The sequence below is a fragment of the Pelodiscus sinensis genome, chromosome 1 (genome assembly GCF_049634645.1).
Source record: "Pelodiscus sinensis isolate JC-2024 chromosome 1, ASM4963464v1, whole genome shotgun sequence".
Lineage (NCBI taxonomy): Eukaryota > Metazoa > Chordata > Testudines > Trionychidae > Pelodiscus > Pelodiscus sinensis.
In genome coordinates this window covers 25,574,386-25,597,423 of record NC_134711.1, presented here as the reverse complement: position 1 = coordinate 25,597,423, position 23,038 = coordinate 25,574,386, and the positions used below count along the sequence as shown (strand labels likewise).

Below are 23,038 nucleotides of genomic sequence, written 5' to 3'. Positions count from 1 at the left end.
AGCAAAAAAGGTTAGGGGTGCGGAACTGTTTCCATATGAGGAAAGATTAAAAAGTTGGAATTGTTCATCTTGGAAAAGAGACACTGGAGCGGGATGTGACGCAGGTATAACAGGTGTATAGAAAGTGAATAAGGAAGTGTTATTCATCCCTTCACATAACACTTGAATGAGGAGTCATCCAATGACATGAATAGCCAGCAGGTTTAAACAGACATAAGGAAATACTTCTTTATACAACACAGTCAATCTGTGGAACTTGTTGCCAGGGGATGAGATGGAGGTCAAAATTATAACAGGGTTCTAAAAAGAGAGAACTTCGTGAAGACATGTTCATCAAAGATGCTTACATGCTTGATGCCATAATCTGGCTGTCCCTACAGCTCTTGACAGCCAGAAGCTGGGAATAGATAGCAAGGTATGGATCACACAATAAATTGCCTTATTCTCTTCTGGAACCAACCCTTGTTGAAAGACAGGATACTGGGCTAGATGAACCATTTTTCTGATCCAGTATCGCTGTTCTTATGTTCTTAACTAAGCAAGCAGAGGCTGAGAAAGCAGCAGAGGTGAAACTCATGCTTTCTGGTTAAGATTTGATCTGCTACACAAATAACCCCTTCTAGTCATATTTAGGAATAGCTCTTGAATTTCAAGGTCAGTCCGTTTTCTGCGTGGAATAATGCCCCTGAGAGCATCACCAGAGAATTTCTGTGCCATCTGGATTAATTTGCTGAAGCAGTAGTTAAGCACATCTTGTCTGGCAAGAGAATGCCTCAAAGAGGGTGGGAGGAGGAGGGAATAATGGAGATGTTTTCATTGTGGCCTTTTAACAAGGCCTGGGTTTAAAGCTCTGTGCCTTTTCCTCATGAATGTTTTCTGTGTGGATTGGCTTTCCTGGGATTGGCTTTTCTGAGCTGGAGGTAGGAAGTTGGCAGGCAGTGTGAGGGTCGATGTTGCATGGACAAAAAGTGTATGTCTTCACTTTATGTCTGCTCATCTGCATGTCAACCAGTAAAGCGAAAGCATTTTAGGATTAAAATAAACTTTTGTATTAAACTTTTTTTTAAAAAAAATCCAGTCTTGCTCTCTTTCTTGCTATTGAATTTAGAATGTTACATTTGTTAATGCCATAAAAATACATTTAGAAAGATCAAATTATACAGAGCTAATTATTGCTGAGCTTATTCTAGAAAGAAAAACAATAGTTTAGTTATTAATTCTTAAAATATTAAAATATATTTTAGGGTTTGCTAAACTCATCAGGGTTTGTAATATATCTTAAGAGAGACTGCTAAAGTTACCAAGTCCAAAATGTGACCTCTTTCCTTCTAGTACTCCAAATACCTGTAAACTTTTGGGAGTCTCAACTGGAGTTCTGTGTCCAATTCTGGGTGCCACATTTATGGAAAGATGTGGAGAAATTAGAGAAGGTCCAGAGAAAAGCAACAAAAATGATTATAGATCTAGAAAACATGACCTATGAGGAAATATTACAATAACTGGAATTGTTTAGTTTGGAAAAGAGAAGACTGAGAGGGGACATAACAGCTTTTAAGTATCTAAAAGCATGTTACAAGAAGGAGGGAGAAAAATTATTCTCCTTAATCTTTGATGATAGGACAAGAAGCAATGGGCTTAAATTGTGTAATGGGATGTTTAGGTTGAACATTAAGAAAAACTTCCTAACTGTCAGGGTGGTTAAGCACTGGAATAAATTGCCTAGGGAGGTGGTGGAATCTCTATCATGTGACTTATCATGTGGGTTAGATAAACATCTGTCAGGGATGATCTAGATGCTGCTTGGTCCTGCTGTGAGTGCAGGAGAATGGACTCGATGACCTCTCAAGGTCCCTTCCAGTTCTTGTTGTCTATGATTCTATGTTTTGCAGATATTTATTAATGTTAATATTACCAATGCAAAGCATACAATCATGATGAACTCTGTACAGCCAAAAAAAAAGTATGGAGAGATAAAATCTTTATATAAAAAGCCTAATTTTAAATTTCAAGATTCTAAAGAGGAATTATAAATAGTGGGGAAAACTGATCTTAAAAAGGAAAAATACATAGCTTGATCCTTACAATTGGTTCTCAAAACTTCATGCTTTGAAAATGGCCATTTATGTAAATACCTGATTGAAAGAGATATTACATGTTTGCAAGGTATCTCATTTTAGTCTGGTCCAAGGAAATCATGTGATTTAATTTAGAAATTCATATATAACTCTGTATAATTCAAAATAAAATGCAGACTAAGTCAAAAACGATAAATCCTGTCATACAGAAAATACAACTTGAAGACTCTTTCTTTGGTTTTGCAGTGTTCCTGTTCCTGTAGTCAGTCTAGAGAAAATTCCTAACCTAGTGAAGGCAGATGGTGCCAATGTTAAAATGAATTCTGCAACCACTACCACCATCACCTCCTCCTCAGCCTCTTCATCCACCATACCTGCTCCAACTTTGGTTAATTCTGCTTTGACATCTAAGTCAGTATCACCATCACCAGAAAAGATTCTGAACGGCAAAGGAATTCTAGCTCCTTCAATAGACAAGAAACACCAAAACGGCACTAAAAGCAGTAACAAGCCTTACAAAAGACTTTCAGGTGAGTGATGTTGTAGTGCGCCTTTTGAGATAGTCTATCATTCTTCATTAATAATTTTTGCAGCTGAGGAGTAATATATTGTTATATGCTGTAGCTATGTTTCTGTAGGATGCTGTTTTTAATATGACTTGCATGCTCTTGCCATATGGATAACATATTTCCTTTACAAAATAAAAGTTCATTTGGGCTTAGAATTAACCTGGTGTTTAATTCTTTGTCCTCAGTTGCCCAGCATATAAAGCGTAGAATATCTAGGGAATAAATGCAATAAAATAAAAGGCAACAAGCTGTCTATTTCAGCCGTATTTTACAAATTTGTAAGATCAGTGTAATAATCAATTTACGAAGACTTAGTAATGTTTTCAAATCACTCCAGTTGAATACGTGAGATTTGAGGCATTAATATGAATTTTGTAGCTGAGAACCCATGCTGTCAGATGGCTGCAATTCATCAAGTTGTAAAACAGCCAAAAGTGCCTGAGAGCTTAAATATGGGCCAATAACAGACTGAGAATCATGGTGATGATTGAATCTGGTGAAATCTGAAACAGAAAAACTCTCTACCTTGCTTGTAGCTGTTTTCATCACTTCATATTGACTCAACAGACATTGTAGGCCTCCAGAGTGATGTTTGGGATTATTGCATATGCTGGTTTTGTTGTTGTGTGGGTGATTGTGTTGATTTATGTGGGGGTTGTGTTGTGCTAGGAGAAGTATGTTGGTTTGTGGGGATTGAAAATAAGAGGTGTATGTCTTGTCAGTGGACTATGTGAGTACGGGTTAGTTGTGCATGTTGGTTGTGTTATATGAGTGGTGCTGGTTTGTGCAGGTGGCAATTGGGTATATGGGCATGGTAGTTGGATCGCATAAGGTATGCAGTGTCCCCAATTCAGCCAATGAAAATGTGCATGCATTTTAGCTATAGAGTAAGGGTGATGACTGGTTGAGTTACCTCTGATGTCACAATGGTTTGCTTTCTTTAGTTATATTCTGCATTATTGTAATTTGTAAACTCAAAATTGCTGAGAACTTACAAATTGGACAGTAGCAGATGACAAAACCCAGTGATGATTCACCTTGGTGATAATCTGAAGAAAAAAAGCTCTCATGTTTCTAGCTTTTTTTCCCATCACTTTGCACTGACTCAACAGATGCTTTAGGTACCTGCGCACACACAACAAAACTGGTGTCTGGTTTCTCTTAATAGCGAGGAGGAAGTAGGATTTGGGGAAGCCATACAAGCTGTGGTCATGACCAGTGTTCCGTCAAGGTGGGCAGCTTCACGGGTGATTAATCAGCCCCATCCTGTACATGCTGCCTAGTCAGTCAGTTCAGTGCATAGAACCCTGCGCCTTTAACTGGGCAGGGCTGATTAATCACCTGTGAAACTGTGCTGCTGAGTAGCTTAGAGGGAACACTGGTCATGACCTGCATAGCCTTATCTGTGATGAGAAGGCAGGATATGGGCCTATTGATCTGTCAGTCTGCAAATCCAAAAGTGGAGCAAGAAAAGCATCATGGAAGAAACTGTCACTTAAGGATTCAGTAGCAATTACAAAATGCCTCCTGCCTTATAGCCTTGGGGGAGGATTTTTCCCTAGAGCTGATCCAAGGAAGTTGCAGGACTGTGGGCAGAGAATTTGCCCCCAAAAGCAGAAAACATATTTTTGTTCTAAATGAAGGAGAACAAAATGCCTGTGCTAGATTTTTCCAGAAAAAGTAACTGAATCAAGTTTACTGCATCAGAAGCTGCACAAGGTCTATACCTCCACTGAGATTTGGGCAGGAGATTCCTTGTATAAATTGACAGTCTAATTTTGCTATTGGCAGTGCTATCCACATCAGGCTCTGCACTTGATAGAAAGTTAGTTGATTCTGTTTCCCAAATGTGTGATGTGACATCGCTTATGAGTTATAAATTAATTTATAAAGATGAATTCTATATTTGCACTTGATTTAAAGTATAACCCAGGATTTTTAGACTTTTTAATTTTCTCATCTTTGATAGTGTTTATGATCTTGTTAAAATTACTTGATTCCAAAACCAGGCAAGATGTGTTTTCTAAGACTGTGTGTAGTATGAACAGTGGCATTGCGCTAAAGCATTTACTGTGGTGTCTTCTTTCTCAACTAGTTCAAGAGGTGGCATGCAGGAAAACTTCTGTCCTAAAATTTTGTAACTGACCTTATCAAAATTCAATAAAGTGGAAAGTATTTAGCATAAACAAATCATTTATCTTTTTTAAACTAAAGTTTCATTTACTAGGATCTAATTTATGATTCTGGTGAACAAATACTATGCATTAGGTAGGATTGCCAGGTGTCCGGTTTTGAACCGGACAGTCCGGTATTTGAGCTTTCTGTCCGGAAAACAAATTAGGAAACAAATTTTCAAATTAAGTAAGTTTTATTGTTATCATGAGCAGGGCTTGACAAACGGCAGCAAAATCTAATCACCAGCCCTGCTTTGCACATGCGCAAGTCCCGCATTGTGCATGTGCGCGCTGCCGGTGAACGGGGCGACCAGCTGAAATCTACTCGCCACGGGCGAGAAGAAACAGCGATTTGTCGAGCCCTGATCATGAGTATCAGTATGTAATTGCGTACTGCATGAGCGTGTCTACCAGCCAGGCAGTACGCAGCTACACAGTAGAGAGAAGGGGGGCGGGGTGGAATCCCCGAGGCTGGACTCGCCCATGCACCCTGCCAGGACTGTGCGTGGGATGGGCAGCACCCCAGGATCTGTGTGAGCCCAGGTCAGCCCAACTCCTCCCGACCTCCTTCCAGCCAGCCCTGCTTCCCACCAGCCAGTTCCCCCCCGGCCAGCTCTGCTCCCCTCAACCTCTTCCTGGTCAGCCCTGCTTCCCACCGGCCATCCCCCCACTACCGCGTTCAGCCCTGCTCCCACCGACCCCCTCCCGACCAGACCCGCCCCGCCCCACCCCACCCCCACACTCATGTTCTGAGATCATGTGTGTTCGGTATTTTTTTGAAAGCCATCTGGCAACCTTAGCATTCGGTCCTGCCAGAAAACACTTTAAGATACCAATAGAAAGAATGGCTTGAGAAAACATGACAATTTTGAGTCGCTTTAGTTACAAATTCTGCTTAGATCTCTCTTTTCTGGGCAATGGGAGCTTGTCTTCACTGCACTGTTTGCTCAAGCTGTAACTCGGGTTTTACCTTTAAGTAGACACAGGACAGCAAGCCGGTAAGGGAGCTGGATTGAAGCTCCTGTACTGCTGATGCTGAAACTAATAATGCAGTGGGGATGCAGCAGATCACAATCATCTTCTAATCTGATCACTCGGTGTAGCTAGAGTGTTGTTTTGCAATGTGATTGCTCTCACCCCACTCTCAGTTGACCTAGGCTAGCTCCTGTGGAGTAACCCAAGTGTGCTAATTCAAGCTAACAAGCTACCAGACAAGCACTTGCTGATGGGCTCAGTCTCTGAGCTTTCAGCCTTGCTCCACAGAGGACTACTAGTGTTGTACACCTCAGTGTTGGAATTATACATATTTACTGCATATGTACAGTCATTACAGTGAATAACTATTCTGAAGATGGTTTATTAGATGATGAGCTTTCGTGGGCCAGACCCACTTCCTCAGATCAAATAGTGGAAGAAAATTGGCATGACCATATATACCAAAGGATACAATTTAAAAAAAATGAACACACATGAAAAGGACAAATTGTGTGTGTTCATTTTTTTTAAATTGTATCCTTTGGTATATATGGTTGTGACTATTTTCTTCCATTATTTGATCTGAGGAAGTGGGTCTGGCCCACGAAAGCTCATCATCTAATAAACCATCTTGTTAGTCTTTAAAGTGCTACATAGACCTGTATTTTGTTTCAGCTACAACAGACTAACATGGCTACATTTCTACCCCTATTCTATTCTGAAGAGGTCATCACAGTCTAGAACCATAGGGTACGTCTACACTAGCCCCCTAGATCAATCTAGGGAGGCTAATGAGGGTGACCGAAATTGCAAATCAAGCCCGGGATTTAAATATCCCGCGCTTGATTTGCATGTTCCCAGCCGGTCGCCATTTTAGAAATTGACTAGCCCGAAGTAACTGCCCGCATCTACACATGGCAGTGAAACAGGATTCTGATTTAAAACCCCTAAATCAAATTAGCTGGTAAAACCTCATTGCAGGAGGAATACCAGCTAATTTGAGTTAGGGCTTTAAATCGGAATCCCGTTTCACTGCCGCGTGTAGACACGGGCAGTTACTTCAGGCTAGTCAATTTCTAAAATGGTGACTGGCCGGGAACATGCAAATCAAGCACAGAATATTTAAATCCTGGGCTTGATTTTCAATTTCGGTCGCCCTCATTAGCCTCCCTAGATTGATCTAGGGGGCTAGTTTAGACGTACCCAAAGTGTGTTATACAGGTTGTCCCTCAATATCATTGGTTTCTGACCACTGTTGTACATTATCTGGCACAGGCTGAGCTAATGAATGGAGGGCTAGTGAATGATTCTTTGCAGTATACCCAGGACTTAATATACTCGTTTTATGCACAGTGAACAGGGGGGTTTTCATATTTGTCTCTATCTCTTGCTGCGGCAGGGCTTGTGGTTTTCAGTCCTGGCAATGGCTTAAACTGTTTGTTTCATCAGTTTTACTTCCTTCTCAGAGCCTGCTCTCTCTCTCTTTGCCCTATAACCTTGAGTGAGGATAAAGCTCTTTCTGCAGCTGATGGCTGGCTCTTGTTGCAGGTAGTCAGTGAGGATGCTGTCCTCCCTGTGGCAAAGCTCTGGGCATGGAGAGAGGCAGCCAGCTTGGAGAGCTACGAGAGGCAGTCTTGGGGGCTCAGGGTCTTCTAAGGGTGACTGGAAGAACTCAATCTGGGAAAAATAACCTTTTTCAATTCCAGCCCCGATATATGGCCAAAGTTAGAGAACTAAAGGCCCATCTAAATAAGACTACCTGCTAATTTGCAAGCTGTGGCTATAGGTTGTAGTCCTTACTCCCTCTTCTTCAGTCTGCTGAGGCCAGTGTTCCTCTAAGACACCCACTGCAGCTTCCCCAGAGGAATGCTTAACTCTTCCATTTTGGAGGCTCAGTATGTCAACCCTGCAGCATGCCCAGTTATGCCAAAGCAGATCTTTGACAATCCAAGATCACATTTACAACCAGGACTCTGACTTGACAAAATGGACACTGGGAATCCAAGAACTCTATTTTTATCATAGCTTGGCAAGAAGGTGGTGATCTTTCCTCTTAGACATGGACTTCACCATGGAGCAATTTAGTATACATGGCCACTCTTGGAAAGTTAGCTCAACGGGAGAAAATGTGGTTTATCTGCTTACTTAGCAGTGTTCCTTGCATGGAATGTATTATGTCATTGCTCTATAGGTCACATAGGCTTCTAGTTTTTCTGACTGGGAATCAGGATGTTGGTTTACAATTCTGTAGCCCTACCTGTTTTGGGACCTGGCTATTTTAGGCACTGCCTTTTTCCTCATATTCCATCCTTGTAGTTTTATCAGTCAGGAATTTCTGACAGTTCCCAGTTTGGTGTGTTCCTGAGGCTGGAGGGCTAATGTTTTGAGTGGAGCACTCTTGGTTATTGAATATGCTTCTATGTTGGTCCCACAGTTTGATCTTAGGGTATGTCTACACTACCCCGCTAGTTCGAACTAGCGGGGTAATGTATGCATACCGCACTTGCTAATGAAGCCTGGGATTTGAATTTCCCGGGCTTCATTAGCATAAGCGGGGAGCCGCCATTTTTAAATCCCCGCTGCTTCGAACCCCGTGCAGCGCGGCTACACAGGGCTCGAACTAGGTAGTTCGGACTAGGTGCCTATTCCGAACTACCGTTACTCCTCGTGAAACGAGGTGTATCGGTAGTTCGGAATAGGCACCCTAGTCCGAAGTACCTAGTTCGAGCCCCGTGTAGCCGCACTGCACGGGGTTCGAAGCAGCGGGGATTTAAAAATGGCGGCTCCTCGCTTATGCTAATGAAGCCCGGGAAATTCAAATCCCGGGCTTCATTAGCAAGTGCGGTATGCATACATTACCCTCCTAGTTCGAACTAGGAGGGTAGTGTAGACATACCCTTACTGAGTTCAGGGCACATGGCAAGGCTTGTCTGTTCACTCCGGCTTTTTGCTTGAAGGCATATTTGAGTTTCTCTTGTGGTTCTTTTTAGGGATGTTAAAATTAGGTTATTTCAGTAATTGGGTAGTCAATAGAATTTGTATCAACTATTGAATTACTCGGTAGGGGAAGGCAGCCAGCTCAGTCCTGGATCATGGCAGGACAAAACCCTGCTGAGGCTCTGCAATTTAAAAGGCAGTAGGAGCCAGGCAGCCTGCCCCCAGCTCTTATTGCATTTTAAATTGCAGAGCCACATCAGGGTTTGGTCCCCAACCTAGTGTGAGCAGAGACTGAGCTGGGCTGCCTGCCCACCTGGCTCCTAAATTTAGTAGCTGGGACCTCCCGCAGACAGGAGCTGCTGCCAAAGCAGCATCCCCTCCCCCCCATGCTGCTGCCTCTAATAGAGGCAGCAGGATGGCAGACAGAGACAGGGCTGGGAAGAACCGGCTTTTAAGCTTGCTCCCCTCCCTCCCCCCAGCATCGGCTCCTGCTTCTCTCCACCCCCGCTACCTCTGATATAGAGGCAGCAAGGAGGGGAGGAATGCTAGTAGTTGACTAATTGACTACTCTCTTACATCCCTAGTTCTTTTTGGTTACAGTTTGTCAGTACAGTTTATTTTAAAGTCAGGGGAAAAGGAGATTATGTAAATGAGCCTACAACGATGTCTATACATTTAATCACATAACTTAAGTGACTCATACGATTGGCTTGTGAACATATATTTTGATGTATTAAGAATATTTTTGGAGTTTCATCTTATTTACTGTACACTCAAGGGCCACAGCAGCGTCCACAACTCAGGGCAGACTTCATTGCCATTGTGGTTTTCTAACAGTGATGGTGCTGACCACAGAAATAGTGCTGTGCACCTGCTCTGGAATGCCTTGTACCCCTCCCCCCCTTTCTGCCATGTCCCTTTAACCAGGAGCCAACAACATAAATACTGATTTAACATTCTGTTTACTACTAAAATATGTGTAACTCAGTACTCAGATCTGTCAGTCACTAGTCTATCTAGGAAGCAAATGTTGTATATCTGTTTCAAGTAGTGGGAGTCAGAAATCACATTCTGCTCCCAGCTCTGCCACTGACATGCAGCTAGCTTTAAGTAAGTCTCATAACTTCATTGAGTGCCTCAGTTTGCCCGCTTATAAAATATGGATAATTCATACCTATCTCAGCTGGGATGTTGAGATTTACTGTTTATAAATCATTTCTAAATCTTAAATTAAAGGCTTTCTGTATATTGAAAGAATTTACCAGTGGCATTCTGAAAATTGCACAATTCTAGAATCTAGAGTTGAGGAAATTGTTAAATGACAGAGCTGTTTCTTCCATTATGTATGTGGCAGTAGAATACACATAGCTGTGCATATATCTATCAAAACAGAGGGAAGGGAAGTGTAAACCCATTATACTTAAATTCTGGGTGAGATGTACAAAATGAAATATAATAGAATATATAAATCTTGTACAGTTAGCATTAAATAAACCAAAATGAATCTCTCAATGGATGTTTAGTATTGCTAATAATTTTTGGAACTCAGGGAGATTCTTTTTCTTTTCAAAATGGATTGCAAACTTTAAGTTAGCTTCTTAGTGCTCCTGTGGAATAGGAAAATAAAAATAAGTAAACCCATTTTTACAACTAGTGAAGAAGAGACAGATTTAGGCCAAAACTTTCAAATGTAGCTTATAATTATGAGTGATTCAGTTTTTTAGTGCACAACTTGAGATATCTATTAGCCTGATGCTTCAGAGATTCTACACACTTGCTACTCCCAGTTGAACTTAACTGGGAGCTGCAGCAAAGAGTCAGTAGTAGGTGTCTTCAGCTGGCTACCCAAAGATTTGAGAGGGTATGTCTACACTACAGCGCTAATTCGAACTAACTTAGTTCGAATTAGTTAATTCGAACTAAGCTAATTCGAACTAACGCATCTAGAACTAAAAACTAGTTCGAATTAGCATTTTGCTAATTCGAACTAGCGCGTCCACACTGATTGGATGCAGGGGCGCATTTAAGGGCAGCTGAAACCGGTTCTGGCAGGGCATCAGGTCAGTAGTTGCGTTGTGTGGCTGCTGTCTGAGGCTATCTGAGGCTCGTGCTTAAAGGGACCCCCCCCGGACAGCCAGTTCTCAGCTTTTCCTGCTTGCTTGCCAACCTCGCCGAGGGACAGCAAAGCGTTGGTCTCTGTGCCCGTCTGTGTCGGTGCTTCCCTTCGGGGCCGCCGCCGCAGGTGGCAACATGGAGCCAGAGCTCGCCCTGCACTTTCTGGTGCACTTTCTGGACTTGCTGCTGCAAGCCTGCCAGCAATGGCTCGAGGCTGCCTGGCACCACCTGGTGCACGTCAGCCCCCTGCCTCTCCACCTGGCCGCCCTGGGGGCCGTGGAGGAGCCGTGGCGGTGCCCCGGCACCGGCGTGCCCCGCCACATCTGGCGTCTGGACACCAGCAGTGACTGCTGGGACCGCATCGTCCTGGAGCGCTGGGAAGACCGACAGTGGACCCAGAACTTCAGGATGAGGAGGGACACCTTCCTGGAGCTCTGTAAGTGGCTCGCCCCTGCTCTGCGCAGAAGGGACACTCGCATGAGGCCCGACATCCCCCTCCAGAAGCGGATGGCCATCGCCCTCTGGAACCTTTCCATGCCGGACAGCTACCGATCCGTCGGGAACCAGTTCGGCGTGGGGAGATCCACCGTCGGAGCGGTGCTCATGCAGGTATGGCACTCATCGGCCACTGCGCCGGGGGGAAAGGGGGCTGCAAGGAGGGGATGGGCCACCCCAGGGACAAAGGAGGGGGCGGGAGGAGGTGAAAGCGCCCCGCACCGGAGGGGTCGGTCTGTCCCGGCTGTACTACACGCCGCCAGGGGGGTTGCTTCCAGGAGTGGGGTGCGGGGCACTGCCAGGGCACGAATGCTCCCAGCCACCTGGGCGCCCCTCTGATTGGCGCTTTGCTGTGTCTCTCTGCAGGTGGTCAAGGCCATCAACCGGGTGCTGCTCCGCAGGGTGGTCCGCCTCGCCGACCCGGACGCCGTCATCCGGGGATTCGGCGCCCTCGGCGTCCCCAACTGCGGGGGGGCCATCGACGGGACGCACATCCCCATCCGTGCCCCGGAACACCAGGCGTCCCGTTACGTAAACCGCAAGGGATACTTCTCCATCCTCCTGCAGGCTGTGTGTGACCACCGGTGACAGTTCACGGACATTAATGTGGGCTGGTCCGCCAAAGCACACAACGCCCGGGTGTACCGCAACTCCTCCGTGTGCCAGCGGCTGCAGGCCGGGACCTTCTTCCCCGACCGCCACATCAGGGTCGGGGACGTGGACATGCCCGTGTGCCTGGTGGGGGATGCCGCCTACCCACTGCAGCCGTGGCTGATGAAGCCGTACACAGGGCACCTCAATCCCTCCCGCCAGGCCTTCAATGCCAGGCTGACCAGGGCCCGCATCGTGGTGGAGGGGGCCTTCGGGCGACTGAAAGCCCGCTTTCGATGCCTCCCCACCCGTCTGGACCTGGCCGAGCATAATATCCCTCCCTCTGCACTAGTTAGGCCTCAGCTGGAGTACTGTGTCCAGTTCTGGGCGCCACATTTCAAGAAAGATGTGGAGAAATTGGAAAGGGTACAGAGAAGAGCGACAAGAATGATTAAAGGTCTAGAGAACATGACCTATGAAGCCAGGCTTCATGAACTGGGCTTGTTTAGTTTGGAAAAAAGAAGATTAAGGGGGGGACATGATAGCGGTTTTCAAATATCTAAAAGGGTGTCACAAGGAGGAAGGAGAAAATTTGTTCCTCTTGGTTTCTGAGGACAGGACAAGGAGTAATGGGCTTAAAGTGCAGCAGGGGAGGTTTAGATTGGACATTAGGAAAAAATTCCTAACTGTCAGGGTGGTCAAATATTGGAATAAATTGCCAAGGGAGGTGGTGGAATCTCCCTCTCTGGAGATATTTAAGAACAGGTTAGATAGACATCTGTCAGGGATGGTGTAGACGGAGCTTGATCCTGCCTTGAGGGCGGGGGGCTGGACTCGATGACCTCTCGAGGTCCCTTCCAGTCCTATTATTCTATGATTCTATGGTGGCAGCATGTTGTGTGCTCCACAATTTATGTGAGAGAAAGGGGGAGGCTTTCCTGCCAGCCTGGATGGCTGAGGCTGACCGCATGGCTGGCCACTACGGTCAGCCCCGCACCGCCGCCATCCGGGAAGCCCAGCAGGGGGCCGTCCGGATCCGGGAAGCCCTGCGGGAGAGCTTCCTGGTGGAGGAGGAGGACTGACCTCTCCCTGCATGCCCCACTGGGGCCTTCTTCCACCCTACCCCCCTTCCCCTTTCCCCTCCCTACCTACTGTCAAATAAAGACACCTGTTTTTCAAACAAAAACGTCTTTTTATTTAACATAACTGGGGTGGGGAGAGGGAGGAAGGAGGGTGGGAGAGGAGAGGGGGAAACCTGGGACGAGGGAGCTGGAAGGGGAGGGAAGGGAGGAAGGGAAAGGAAAGCTCAGGGGTGGGAGTCTGGCTGCCTCTCCTGTCTCGCAACACTGCGGGTCCGGGGGCGTTGGTGGGGAATGGTTGTGGAGGGTGGGGCAGGAGGGACGGGGGGTGTGGAGGAAGCAGGAGCAGGAGCAGAAGGGGGAGCAGAGGAAGCAGGAGGGGGAGCAGGAGCAGGAGCCGGAGCAGGAGGAATTGGGAAGCGGTCGAGCAGGCTCTGGAGGTGGCCTCGCAGGGCACGGCCCTGCTCCTCCAGTGCCTCCAAGCTCCTCCGGCGCAGCCTCAGGTCCTCCTGGACCCAGTGGTCCTGGGTGCGGAGCTGGTGCTCCAGGAACTGGAGGTGCCGCCTCTGGTAGTCCTCTTGGTTCCTGGCTCTCCTGCTTGCCCGGGCACGGGCAGCTGCTGCAGGCGGGGTGGTGCGCCCTGCAGGCCCAGGTGCTGCGGCTGTGGTGAAACAAGAACAGCAGTCAATTACCCCAGGGGCCCAGGTGTGTGAAACCCAGCTCCCCTCTGCAAGGCCAGGGCCCCTGCAGGATCCCCAGCTGCTGCTCCGTGGTGGGCAAGGCCCAGGCGCACGGTCCCTGGGCTCCCTCTCACCCCAGCCCCCCGTACACATAAGGGGAGCATGATGGTACTCACATGTGGACGCCTCCCCGGCCTCTGATGACACAGGCGAGCGGCTCTGTGAGGTGCCTTGGGAGTCCTGAGCAGGCTGCCGGCAGGCTCCTGGCTCTCGGAGCCCTCCTCCTCCTCCTCCTCCGTCTCTGGGAGCGGTCCCTCTGCCCCGGGGTCTATCACCTCCCGGGGGTGAGGGACTGCATGAGCCCCCAGGATGCGGTCCAGAGCCTGGAAGTGGGGGCACGCCTCCGGGTCGGCCCCTGGCAGGCAGGCCCGGGAGTAGGACTGCCGCAAGTCCTTAATTTTACAGCGCACCTGCTCCCGGCTGCGCTGGTGGCCGCTGGCAGCCAGGCTGGCAGCCATGCGGCCATAGACTGCCACGTTCCTGTGGCTAGTGTGAAGATCGTGGACATTGGAGGCTTCCCACCAAACCTCGATGAGGTCCACGATCTCGGCACTAGACCACGCGGGCGCCTGCCTCTTGTGGCCCCGGGCAGGGTCCTGGGAGCCGCCAGGCTGGTCCCGGGAAGAGGGGAAGGGGTGGGGGGCATCGGGTCGCTGGCTCATGGGGTGTCAGCTGCTGGGTGTGCTGGCACGGGTGCTGGCAGCCTTGCAACTGGCACAAACCCCGTAGCCAGCCCGTGGCCCTTTAAGGGCTCCGGGGCCGGGAGGGGGGCAATAGAGTTTCCCTGGTGTTGGCCAGAGTGGCCACCAGGGAAAGCTGGGGAGGGCTAGCCTCCCACTAGTTCGAATTAAGGGTCTACACAGCCCTTAATTCGAACTAGTAAGTTTGAACTAGGCTTAATCCTCGTGGAATGAGGTGTACCTAGTTCAAACTAAGCGCTCCGTTAGTTCGAATTAAATTCGAACTAACGGAGCACTAGTGTAGTGCCTATGAAAGTTAGTTCGAACTAACGTCCGTTAGTTCGAACTAACTTTGTAGTGTAGACATACCCAGAGACAGAAAATCAATGGTCATATATGGAAAATGTTTGCCTTAGTGGCCACAGTGGTAGTCATTACAGAAGGACCTCAGAGTTACGAACAGACCAGTCCACCACATACCTCATTTGGAACCTGAAGTACACAATCAGGCAGCAGCAGCAACCAAAAAATGGCAAATATTGTGCAATACTCTGTTAAATGTTAACTTCTGCAAAATAAAGAAAAAGCAGCATTTTCTTCTGCACAGTAAAGTTTCAAAGCTGTGTTAAATCAATGTTAAATTGTGAACTTTTGAAAGAAAAATCATAATATTTTGTACAGAGTTATGAACATTTCAAGGTTCTAAACAACATTGATTCCCAGTGTGTTCATCATTCTGGGGTTCTACTGTAGTAGGATTTAACTCAGATACTTCGCTTACTCTGGTACTTGGACCCTTTTGTCAAGCCCCATTCTCTTGCCCATATCTCTGACTTGTAATAGTGACACTACTCACAAAAGACTACTTCACTTTTGTCAAGTGAAGTGTTCCCTAATGTACTAGCAAGTTTTCTGAATTCTGTAAATGAAATCCTGCTTTTACTGATGGGAACCACGTGCAGGGAAAGGAGAGAACAGAATTGTCTCAGCCATGCATGTGGTACAAGAGATGCTTCACTGGTGTAGGTCAGGATGATTCAAATTGGGCCTGGGTGAATAACTAGGCACAGCTTACTGCAGCCCCTTACAAAATTACATATTTTCTAGGAAGCAATTTTAATTGACACATCTATTTAAAAACATGTATTATTGAGACAATCTTTTCTTTTCTTTTTTCCCAAACAGAAAGAGAATTTGACCCAAATAAACACTGTGGAGTACTGGATCCTGAAACAAAGAAACCTTGCACAAGATCACTCACCTGCAAGGTACTTTTCTCAGAAGATAAAATATCAGATGCTTTGTTGTAGTTTAAAATCCCACCACGGTAATTTGAGAGGTCATACCTGCTCCTGTCTTACAGACAATGGGTATGGTATTCAGACACTATCCACAGGTAATTCTTGCTAAAGTAATTCTATTCTGTTTCTTTGATGAATCAGAGCATCTACATCATTCCACTGATATTTTTGACAAAGAAGGTTTTCCTTGTTATTTGTGATGCAAAGGGCATTACAGTTTCTTTACATGCACTCAGTCGTATTGCTGAAACACTGATTTGTGGTTAATATATGCATCAGCACTGTTACATGGTCTACTTATAGTTAAGATGAAATGTATTATAAATTATTTGAGAGCTGCTTACATGGCTAAAAGACTCACAATGACTGAAACAACAGTGTAAGACACACATCTGCTGTTGGTCTGTAGAAGGGAACAGGGCAATGTGCTTGAATATATACTTGATATATACTTATACATTTGCCAGTCCAACCATATGTAATTATTTATGGTAAATAAATAGGTAGCAGGAAGGCTGCAATTACTGTGCTCTAGATAGAATTTTAGTACAGGTTGGACCTCCCTTGTCCAGCACCCTCGGGACCTGACCCATCCTGAATAGCGGAATTTGCCAGATATGGGGAGGTCTCCTGCCACTGGCCTCCCAGGATGCTCCTTCTCCCTGCAGTTGGCTCTGCTCCAGACCCACTACCACTGGATTCCAGCCTGCAGGGCTTGGACTTGGGCTCTGGCCATCTGGGGCTCCCGATGACAGAGCTCCCCAGCCACTGTGGCCCCATTTCTCCCCAGCCACCGAGGATCCCCGGGGACGGGGCTTGCTGGCTGCCCCACTTTTACCACTCACCAATCCTGCTGCTGCAACACCCAGCCAAACTCCCGGGGGATGGAGTTCCCTAATCTCGGTGGCCCCATCCGACTGGGGATCCCCGCTTGTTGGTCCCGCTGCTGCCCCGCCCAGCCAGGGCTCACCGGTAATGGAGCTCCCCAGCTTTCATGGGCCCGTTTCTCCCCCACCCAACTGGAGATCCCCGGGGACCATGATTGCCAGTGCTGCCTTGCCAGGGCTCCTCAGAGACAAAGCTCCCCAGTCATGCGGCTCCGCTTCTCCCCTGCCCGACTGGGGCTTCCTAGGGACGGGGTTCACACTCCCTGTGCCGGGGCTCTCTGATCCAGAAACATCCGTGGTCCTGCCAGATTTTTGAGGTTCAACCTGTAAAGCTATTAAAATACTATTTATTGTCTTGGAAAAAGTAAATGGGTGGTTTCTGTTATGAAAATTGTCCCTACAAATAACTGTAAGATAAATTGGTCACTTCCTGAGAATCACTTTTTCAGTTTATTAAGGGCAATGTGGAATAAAAACATTTTATTGCCTTGAATGCTAAAGTCGTTTTAAGAGGTGTTTTTTCTCTTAGAATTGTGTTTCAGACATTTAGAGAATTCACAAACAATGTTATATGCAAATTCTTTTTAACCATCCTATTTTTAGACTCATTCACTTAACCATCGGCGAGCAGTTCCAGGCCGCAAAAAACAGTTTGACATCCTTCTAGCTGAACACAAAGCTCGATCCAGGGAAAAAGAAGTTGCAAAAGACAAAGAGCATCCACAGTCTCTAAGGGAAACCCATCAGAGCCATCCTACACCAGCACAAGAGTCTTTATCAGGATCTTCACTGAACTCTGGGCTAGAACCTAAAGTAACATTTCCTACAAAAGCTAGACCATCCAATTCTGTACTTCCTAGGTGAGCAGCCTTCTCAAACACATGAATACAGTATTCTGAAACTTCTATAGCAAATGTCCCTCTGTGTCTTGTGTACAGATAATGCTATATTCATCCCATATTTACATGGATTCTTTTATAATCAAAATATTAACATAGGGCTCCTCCCAGGACCTGTAAATAAATTACACTAATAGTGATATTTAAATCACTTTGTGATAGTCAGGCGTTTGGGGTCGAGGAGAGCGGTTATTCCATAAGCTCTGCTGTCAGTAACAAAGTAGCTGAATGTTCCAGCTAAAATGGTTAGTAGATGTGAGCAAAGTTAATATGCAAAATATCATAGATAGATTTTAGAGTCAATTCATTTAAATGAATCAGGGCAATTCATGCTCAGATGGTTGTTTCGCTAAATCCACATTTGGACTCTGGATTCTTGCACATGTGACTTCTCCAAATCAGAGAATACAAAACGGAGAGAAAAACAATTTAGCAGTAAATTCACTTTACTAGAGAAATGGCAATCTCAGACTATCAGTTACAATTTATTTCCCTCTACCTTTAAACTAGCTCGCATGCACACTTGGCCACATAGGGTGCACACTTTTACTGACTATAACTGAATTTCCCCATGGTCTGTTTCTAGACTATTTTTGAAGCATATATATTTATTGACAAAGAAGGCAATACCATGAACAGGAGGGGGCATGGAATTATTTTGGGAGGTGAGCAGGGAGTGGCCAGCAAAAAGCCTTCATTATTCTGGAAAATCCTAAATTAATTTTTATAGAGTTTTAAGGAAAGCCAGATAAAAGATGTCTACTAGGGAAAATCCTACTACAGGCAGTCCCCGGGTTACGTATAGGATAGGGACTATAGGTTTGTTCTTAAGTTGAATTTGTATGTAAGTCGGAACTGGCTCCAGATTCAGCCGCTGCTGCTGAAACTGACCAGGGGCTGACTACAGGAAGCTGGAGGCAGAATTGCTGTGCCACCAGCTTCCTGGAATCAGCCACTGATCAGTTTCAACAGCGGCTGAATCTCGAGCCTGGGACAGAACAGCTGGGCTGCCAGGTAGGTCCCTGCAGGACCAACCCGGCAGCACCCCAGCTGCTCTATCCCAGGGTCCACAACAAAAGCCTGGTCTGCTGGGGGGGGGGGCGCACTAGCTGCACCCCCCCCCCCCCCAGCAGACCAGGGACACCCGGAGCAAAGCCACGGTGGCGGGGTGCCGCGCCTCTGAGGCTTTGCTCTGGCAAAGCCTCAGATGCGCGGGACCCCGCCGCCGCTGCGGCTTTGCTCCGGGTGTCCCTGGTCTGCTGGAGACGGTCCCCAGCAGACCAGGGGCACCCGGAGCAGTTTTTCTCGCCCCGGAGGTCGAGGTGGCGGGACCGCTGCGCTCTGGGCGGTCCCGCTGCCTGCGAGCTCCGGGGCGAGAAAGCCCCGTTCGTAAGTGCGGATCCGACATAAGTCGGATCCGCGTAACTCGGGGACTGCCTGTATATAGAGCTATCTCAGTTTACTTAATTAGCTAGAAATAAACTGAGCCAGGCATATTATTACATTTAATAAACTAGTTGAACTTTTGGTAGGAATTTCACAGCAAATAAAATTGCAGAATTAGAGTTTTAGTTTTTTGGCAAGTAACAGAATAATGGTTCCATGTGTCAGTTTTTGAGTTTTTGTCCCATTTACTTTCTGTGTTATTTGAGTATACTTTCTTTGCCTTTTATACCTCTTAAACTGATCATCCTTTTGAGCCCCAAATGTAATGTCATCCAAACAAATTTAATGGTAAAAGGCTGAATTGTGAAAGTATTTTAATTTTTTTTAAATCTCCTTAATTATCCCTACATCATTTTTATGCTGTCTACACTATTATATCTTGTGCCATTTACTTTGTAGCTTGAACAGATGTTGTGGCCTCCAGTGAGGTTTTAGCAAACTGATTATGGAGCTTCTTCAAAGCATTGAGGCTGTAAATATTTTTTCTCCTTTTAGACCATCATCTGCAAATAGTATAAACAGCAACAGTTCTTCAAACCACAGTAGCTATGTACCAGAACTGCCACTGCCTTCCATGGGAGGAGATATAGCCAGTAGATTGTCCAGTGATGAAGGAGAAGTGGATGGAGCTGAAGAATCTGAGAAATTAGACTGTCATTTTTCAGGACACCATCCGAGGCCTCTCGCGGTATGTCTGTCTTTTTACACCACTACTGCTTTTGATTACACAATTCCATTAAAGTGTGTAGCATTCTATAGACATGTAAGAAATAAGAATCCTGCATCCTAAAGCTTTCAATCTAACACACAAAAATACGTCTAATTAGGATAGAAGACGATGGATAGGGAAGGTGGAGAGAAACATATGCGCATATAACATATTAATATTGTAAGATTATGGACACACTAAAAGATTAGTTGCAGAACAAAAAGTTTTAGGGCTAAAGTTCCCTCTCACTGACATTAGTATAAACCAAAAGTAATTATGTTGTTATGAATAGTTATGCTTGTATAAAACTGGCATAAGAGGACGTTAGCCTTTGTGTTTTAGGAAGCGCTTACCCCTTAGGTTAAATGACATCATCTAAATGTCCTTGAAAATCGTAGAATGACAAAAATGGTATCCAGTGATTAAACTGACGATATTTTTGAGTATGTGTTGTTTATGCTGGAGCAATAACTCTTTGGGGATGCTATTTTCATATGAGTGCACTTGTGTATTGAACTCATTGCCTTATTCATTCTAACAGTGGAGTGGCCTCTCCTGAGTGCAGCTTAACCCATCTGCTCTGGAAGCACGCTGCCTCAAGTGTGTGCTGATCTGGCTGCTGCTGTTGTCTTTCTCCTCTGCAGGTTTTAAGTTTTATTGTTACTCATAAGTGCAGCCATATGGCAGCAGAACTGAAAAGTGTATTTGTTTATTTAGTACAATGAAAGTAACAATCAGCAAATTCTTGAACTCCTGAGCAAACAGCTCTTGTAAAATTCAAGCTAAGGAAATTATAACTGGAAGTTTTGATTAATTTATTTTGTATACAATTTGCACAATTAAGAAAATGTGCTTGTATATTATGCCACAATAATACATTTAAACACTGCAGTGACCATGACATAGTCTAGACGCCAGACTTAATATGCATAATTCCCACTGAAGGAAAGGGGAATTTTACTTTTGTTGTTCTTCAGGGTTAGACATGTAGATACCCCATAAAATAGCATATGTTTGCACTGCTTTTCAAATTAAATTTAAATATCACTCCATCTATATTTTTATTTCCCCTGTATTTTAAAGGATAGCCAACAATAGAATTTAACCTACTGTACTTTCTGGATATCATAATTATAGTGGTTTGTTTGGTGCATTCTACCATGTGTCTGTCAGTGATACAGAGTTGTAGGTGGCACCTTATCAGATGGATTCCACAGAAGTGATTTCAGGTCACTGAACAGTGAAGAAAAGCTAAAAAGCTAAAATTCTTTTACAATTAAAAAAATACTGAATTTCTTGTCCTATAAACAAGATATATAATGTAGTATAAACTCTCCAGAATGTTTTTTAATTTTCAGTGGTCCCATAACCCAGTTGTAGAATGAAGTGGAGCTGCATTCTTAGGGTCCAATGGTTATTAAACAGTCATTCTCCTGTATGGCAAAGGAACGTGACTCTGTACCAATGAATATTGGCCTGACTAAATGTATGTTTGGTATATGAATATATTGGTCTCGTTCAGTCTAGGAAAAAATATATATTGGGTTTATCTGACTTAGGAAAACAGGTAGAAGGCTCTATATAAGTGACTTCTCAGGAAATACTTATTAAGGGATAGTGGCAGAACATCAGCTCTGAAAACAGGTTCAATCTCCTTCACAGCCTACGGGACTGATGTTGACCAGAAGGCGCAAGGACCACAAACTTGGAATAACAAAAAAACTATAGTAGGGTTTGAAAGGAACCCTCACTCAATAGCGTGGCAGTGGGCATTTGGGGGAACCAGTCTGAAACACAGGGATCTTATGGGGGTGTCTGAAAAAGTTAGGTCTGGGTAACTCTAACCATTCTAGGGGATAGACTTTTGGAAAGAGAGATGTGTAGCTCGCTCACTCACTCTCTCTCCCTGTGTATAAATATAAAATGAAAATTTCCTGTGGGACAACAGAATGACATCATGTCATCTGCATCCACAGGCTGGGGGGGTAGGCATGTGTGGTGAAAGACCAGCTAATCATAGAATCATAGAATAATAGGACTGGAAGGGACCTCAAGAGGTCATCGAGTCCAGCCCCCCGCCCTCAAGGCAGGACCAAGCTCCGTCTACACCATCCCTGACAGATGTCTATCCAACCTGTTCTTAAATATCTCCAGAGAGGGAGATTCCACCACCTCCCGTGGCAATTTATTCCAATATTTGACCACCCAGACAGTTAGGAATTTTTTCCTAATGTCCAATCTAAACCTCCCCTGCTGCACTTTAAGCCCATTACTCCTTGTCCTGTCCTCAGAAACCAAGAGGAACAAATTTTCTCCTTCCTCCTTGTGACACCCTTTTAGATATTTGAAAACCGCTATCATGTCCCCCCTTAATCTTCTTTTTTCCAAACTAAACAAGCCCAGTTCATGAAGCCTGGATTCATAGGTCATGTTCTCTAAACCTTTAATCATTCTTGTAGCTCTTCTCTGTACCCTTTCCAATTTCTCCACATCTTTCTTGAAATGTGGCGCCCAGAACTGGACACAGTACTCCAGCTGAGGCCTAACTAGTGCAGAGTAGAGCGGCAGAATGACTTCACGAGTTTTGCTTACAACACACCTGTTGATACAACCTAGAATCATATTTGCTTTTTTTGCAACAGCATCACACTGTTGACTCATATTCAACTTGTGGTCCACTATGACCCCTAGATCCCTTTCCGCCATGCTCCTTCCTAGACAGTCGCTTCCCATCTTGTATGTATGGAACTGATTGTTCCTTCCTAAGTGGAGCACTTTGCATTTCTCTTTATTAAACCTCATCCTGTTTACCTCTGACCATTTCTCTAACTTGCTACGGTCATTTTGAATTATGTCCCTATCCTCCAAAGAAGTTGCAACCCCACCCAGTTTGGTATCATCTGCAAACTTAATAAGCATACTCTCTATCCCAATATCTACATCATTGATGAAGATATTGAACAGTACGGGTCCCAAAACAGACCCTTGAGGAACTCCACTTGTTATCCCTTTCCAGCAGGATTTAGAACCGTTAACAACAACTCTCTGACTACGGTTATCCAGCCAATTATGCACCCACCTTATCGTGGCCCTATCTAAGTTATATTTGCCTAGTTTATCAATAAGAATATCATGCGAGACCGTATCAAATGCCTTACTAAAGTCTAGGTATATGACATCCACCGCTTCTCCCTTATCCACAAGGCTCGTTATCTTATCAAAGAAAGCTATCAGATTAGTTTGGCATGACTTGTTCTTCACAAACCCATGCTGGCTATTCCCTATCACTTTATTACCTTCCAAGTGTTTGCATACGATTTCCTTAATTACCTGTTCCATTATCTTCCCTGGGACAGACGTTAAACT

General features: G+C 45.3%; 1 protein-coding gene across 8 annotated transcripts in view; it reads left to right on the top strand.

Moving 5' to 3' along the window:
* The window catches only part of ATXN7L1 (ataxin 7 like 1), a 203,564-nt gene that overhangs the window by 150,186 nt on the left and 30,340 nt on the right, over nucleotides 1-23,038 (top strand). For all 8 annotated transcript variants that reach the window (XM_075909853.1, XM_075909983.1, XM_075909922.1 and 5 more), the window contains 4 exons: nucleotides 2,322-2,605; nucleotides 15,616-15,698; nucleotides 17,222-17,478; nucleotides 19,459-19,651. In XM_075909853.1, coding sequence (XP_075765968.1) covers nucleotides 2,322-2,605; nucleotides 15,616-15,698; nucleotides 17,222-17,478; nucleotides 19,459-19,651 — 817 coding nt within the window. The remainder of the gene's footprint in view (nucleotides 1-2,321; nucleotides 2,606-15,615; nucleotides 15,699-17,221; nucleotides 17,479-19,458; nucleotides 19,652-23,038) is intronic.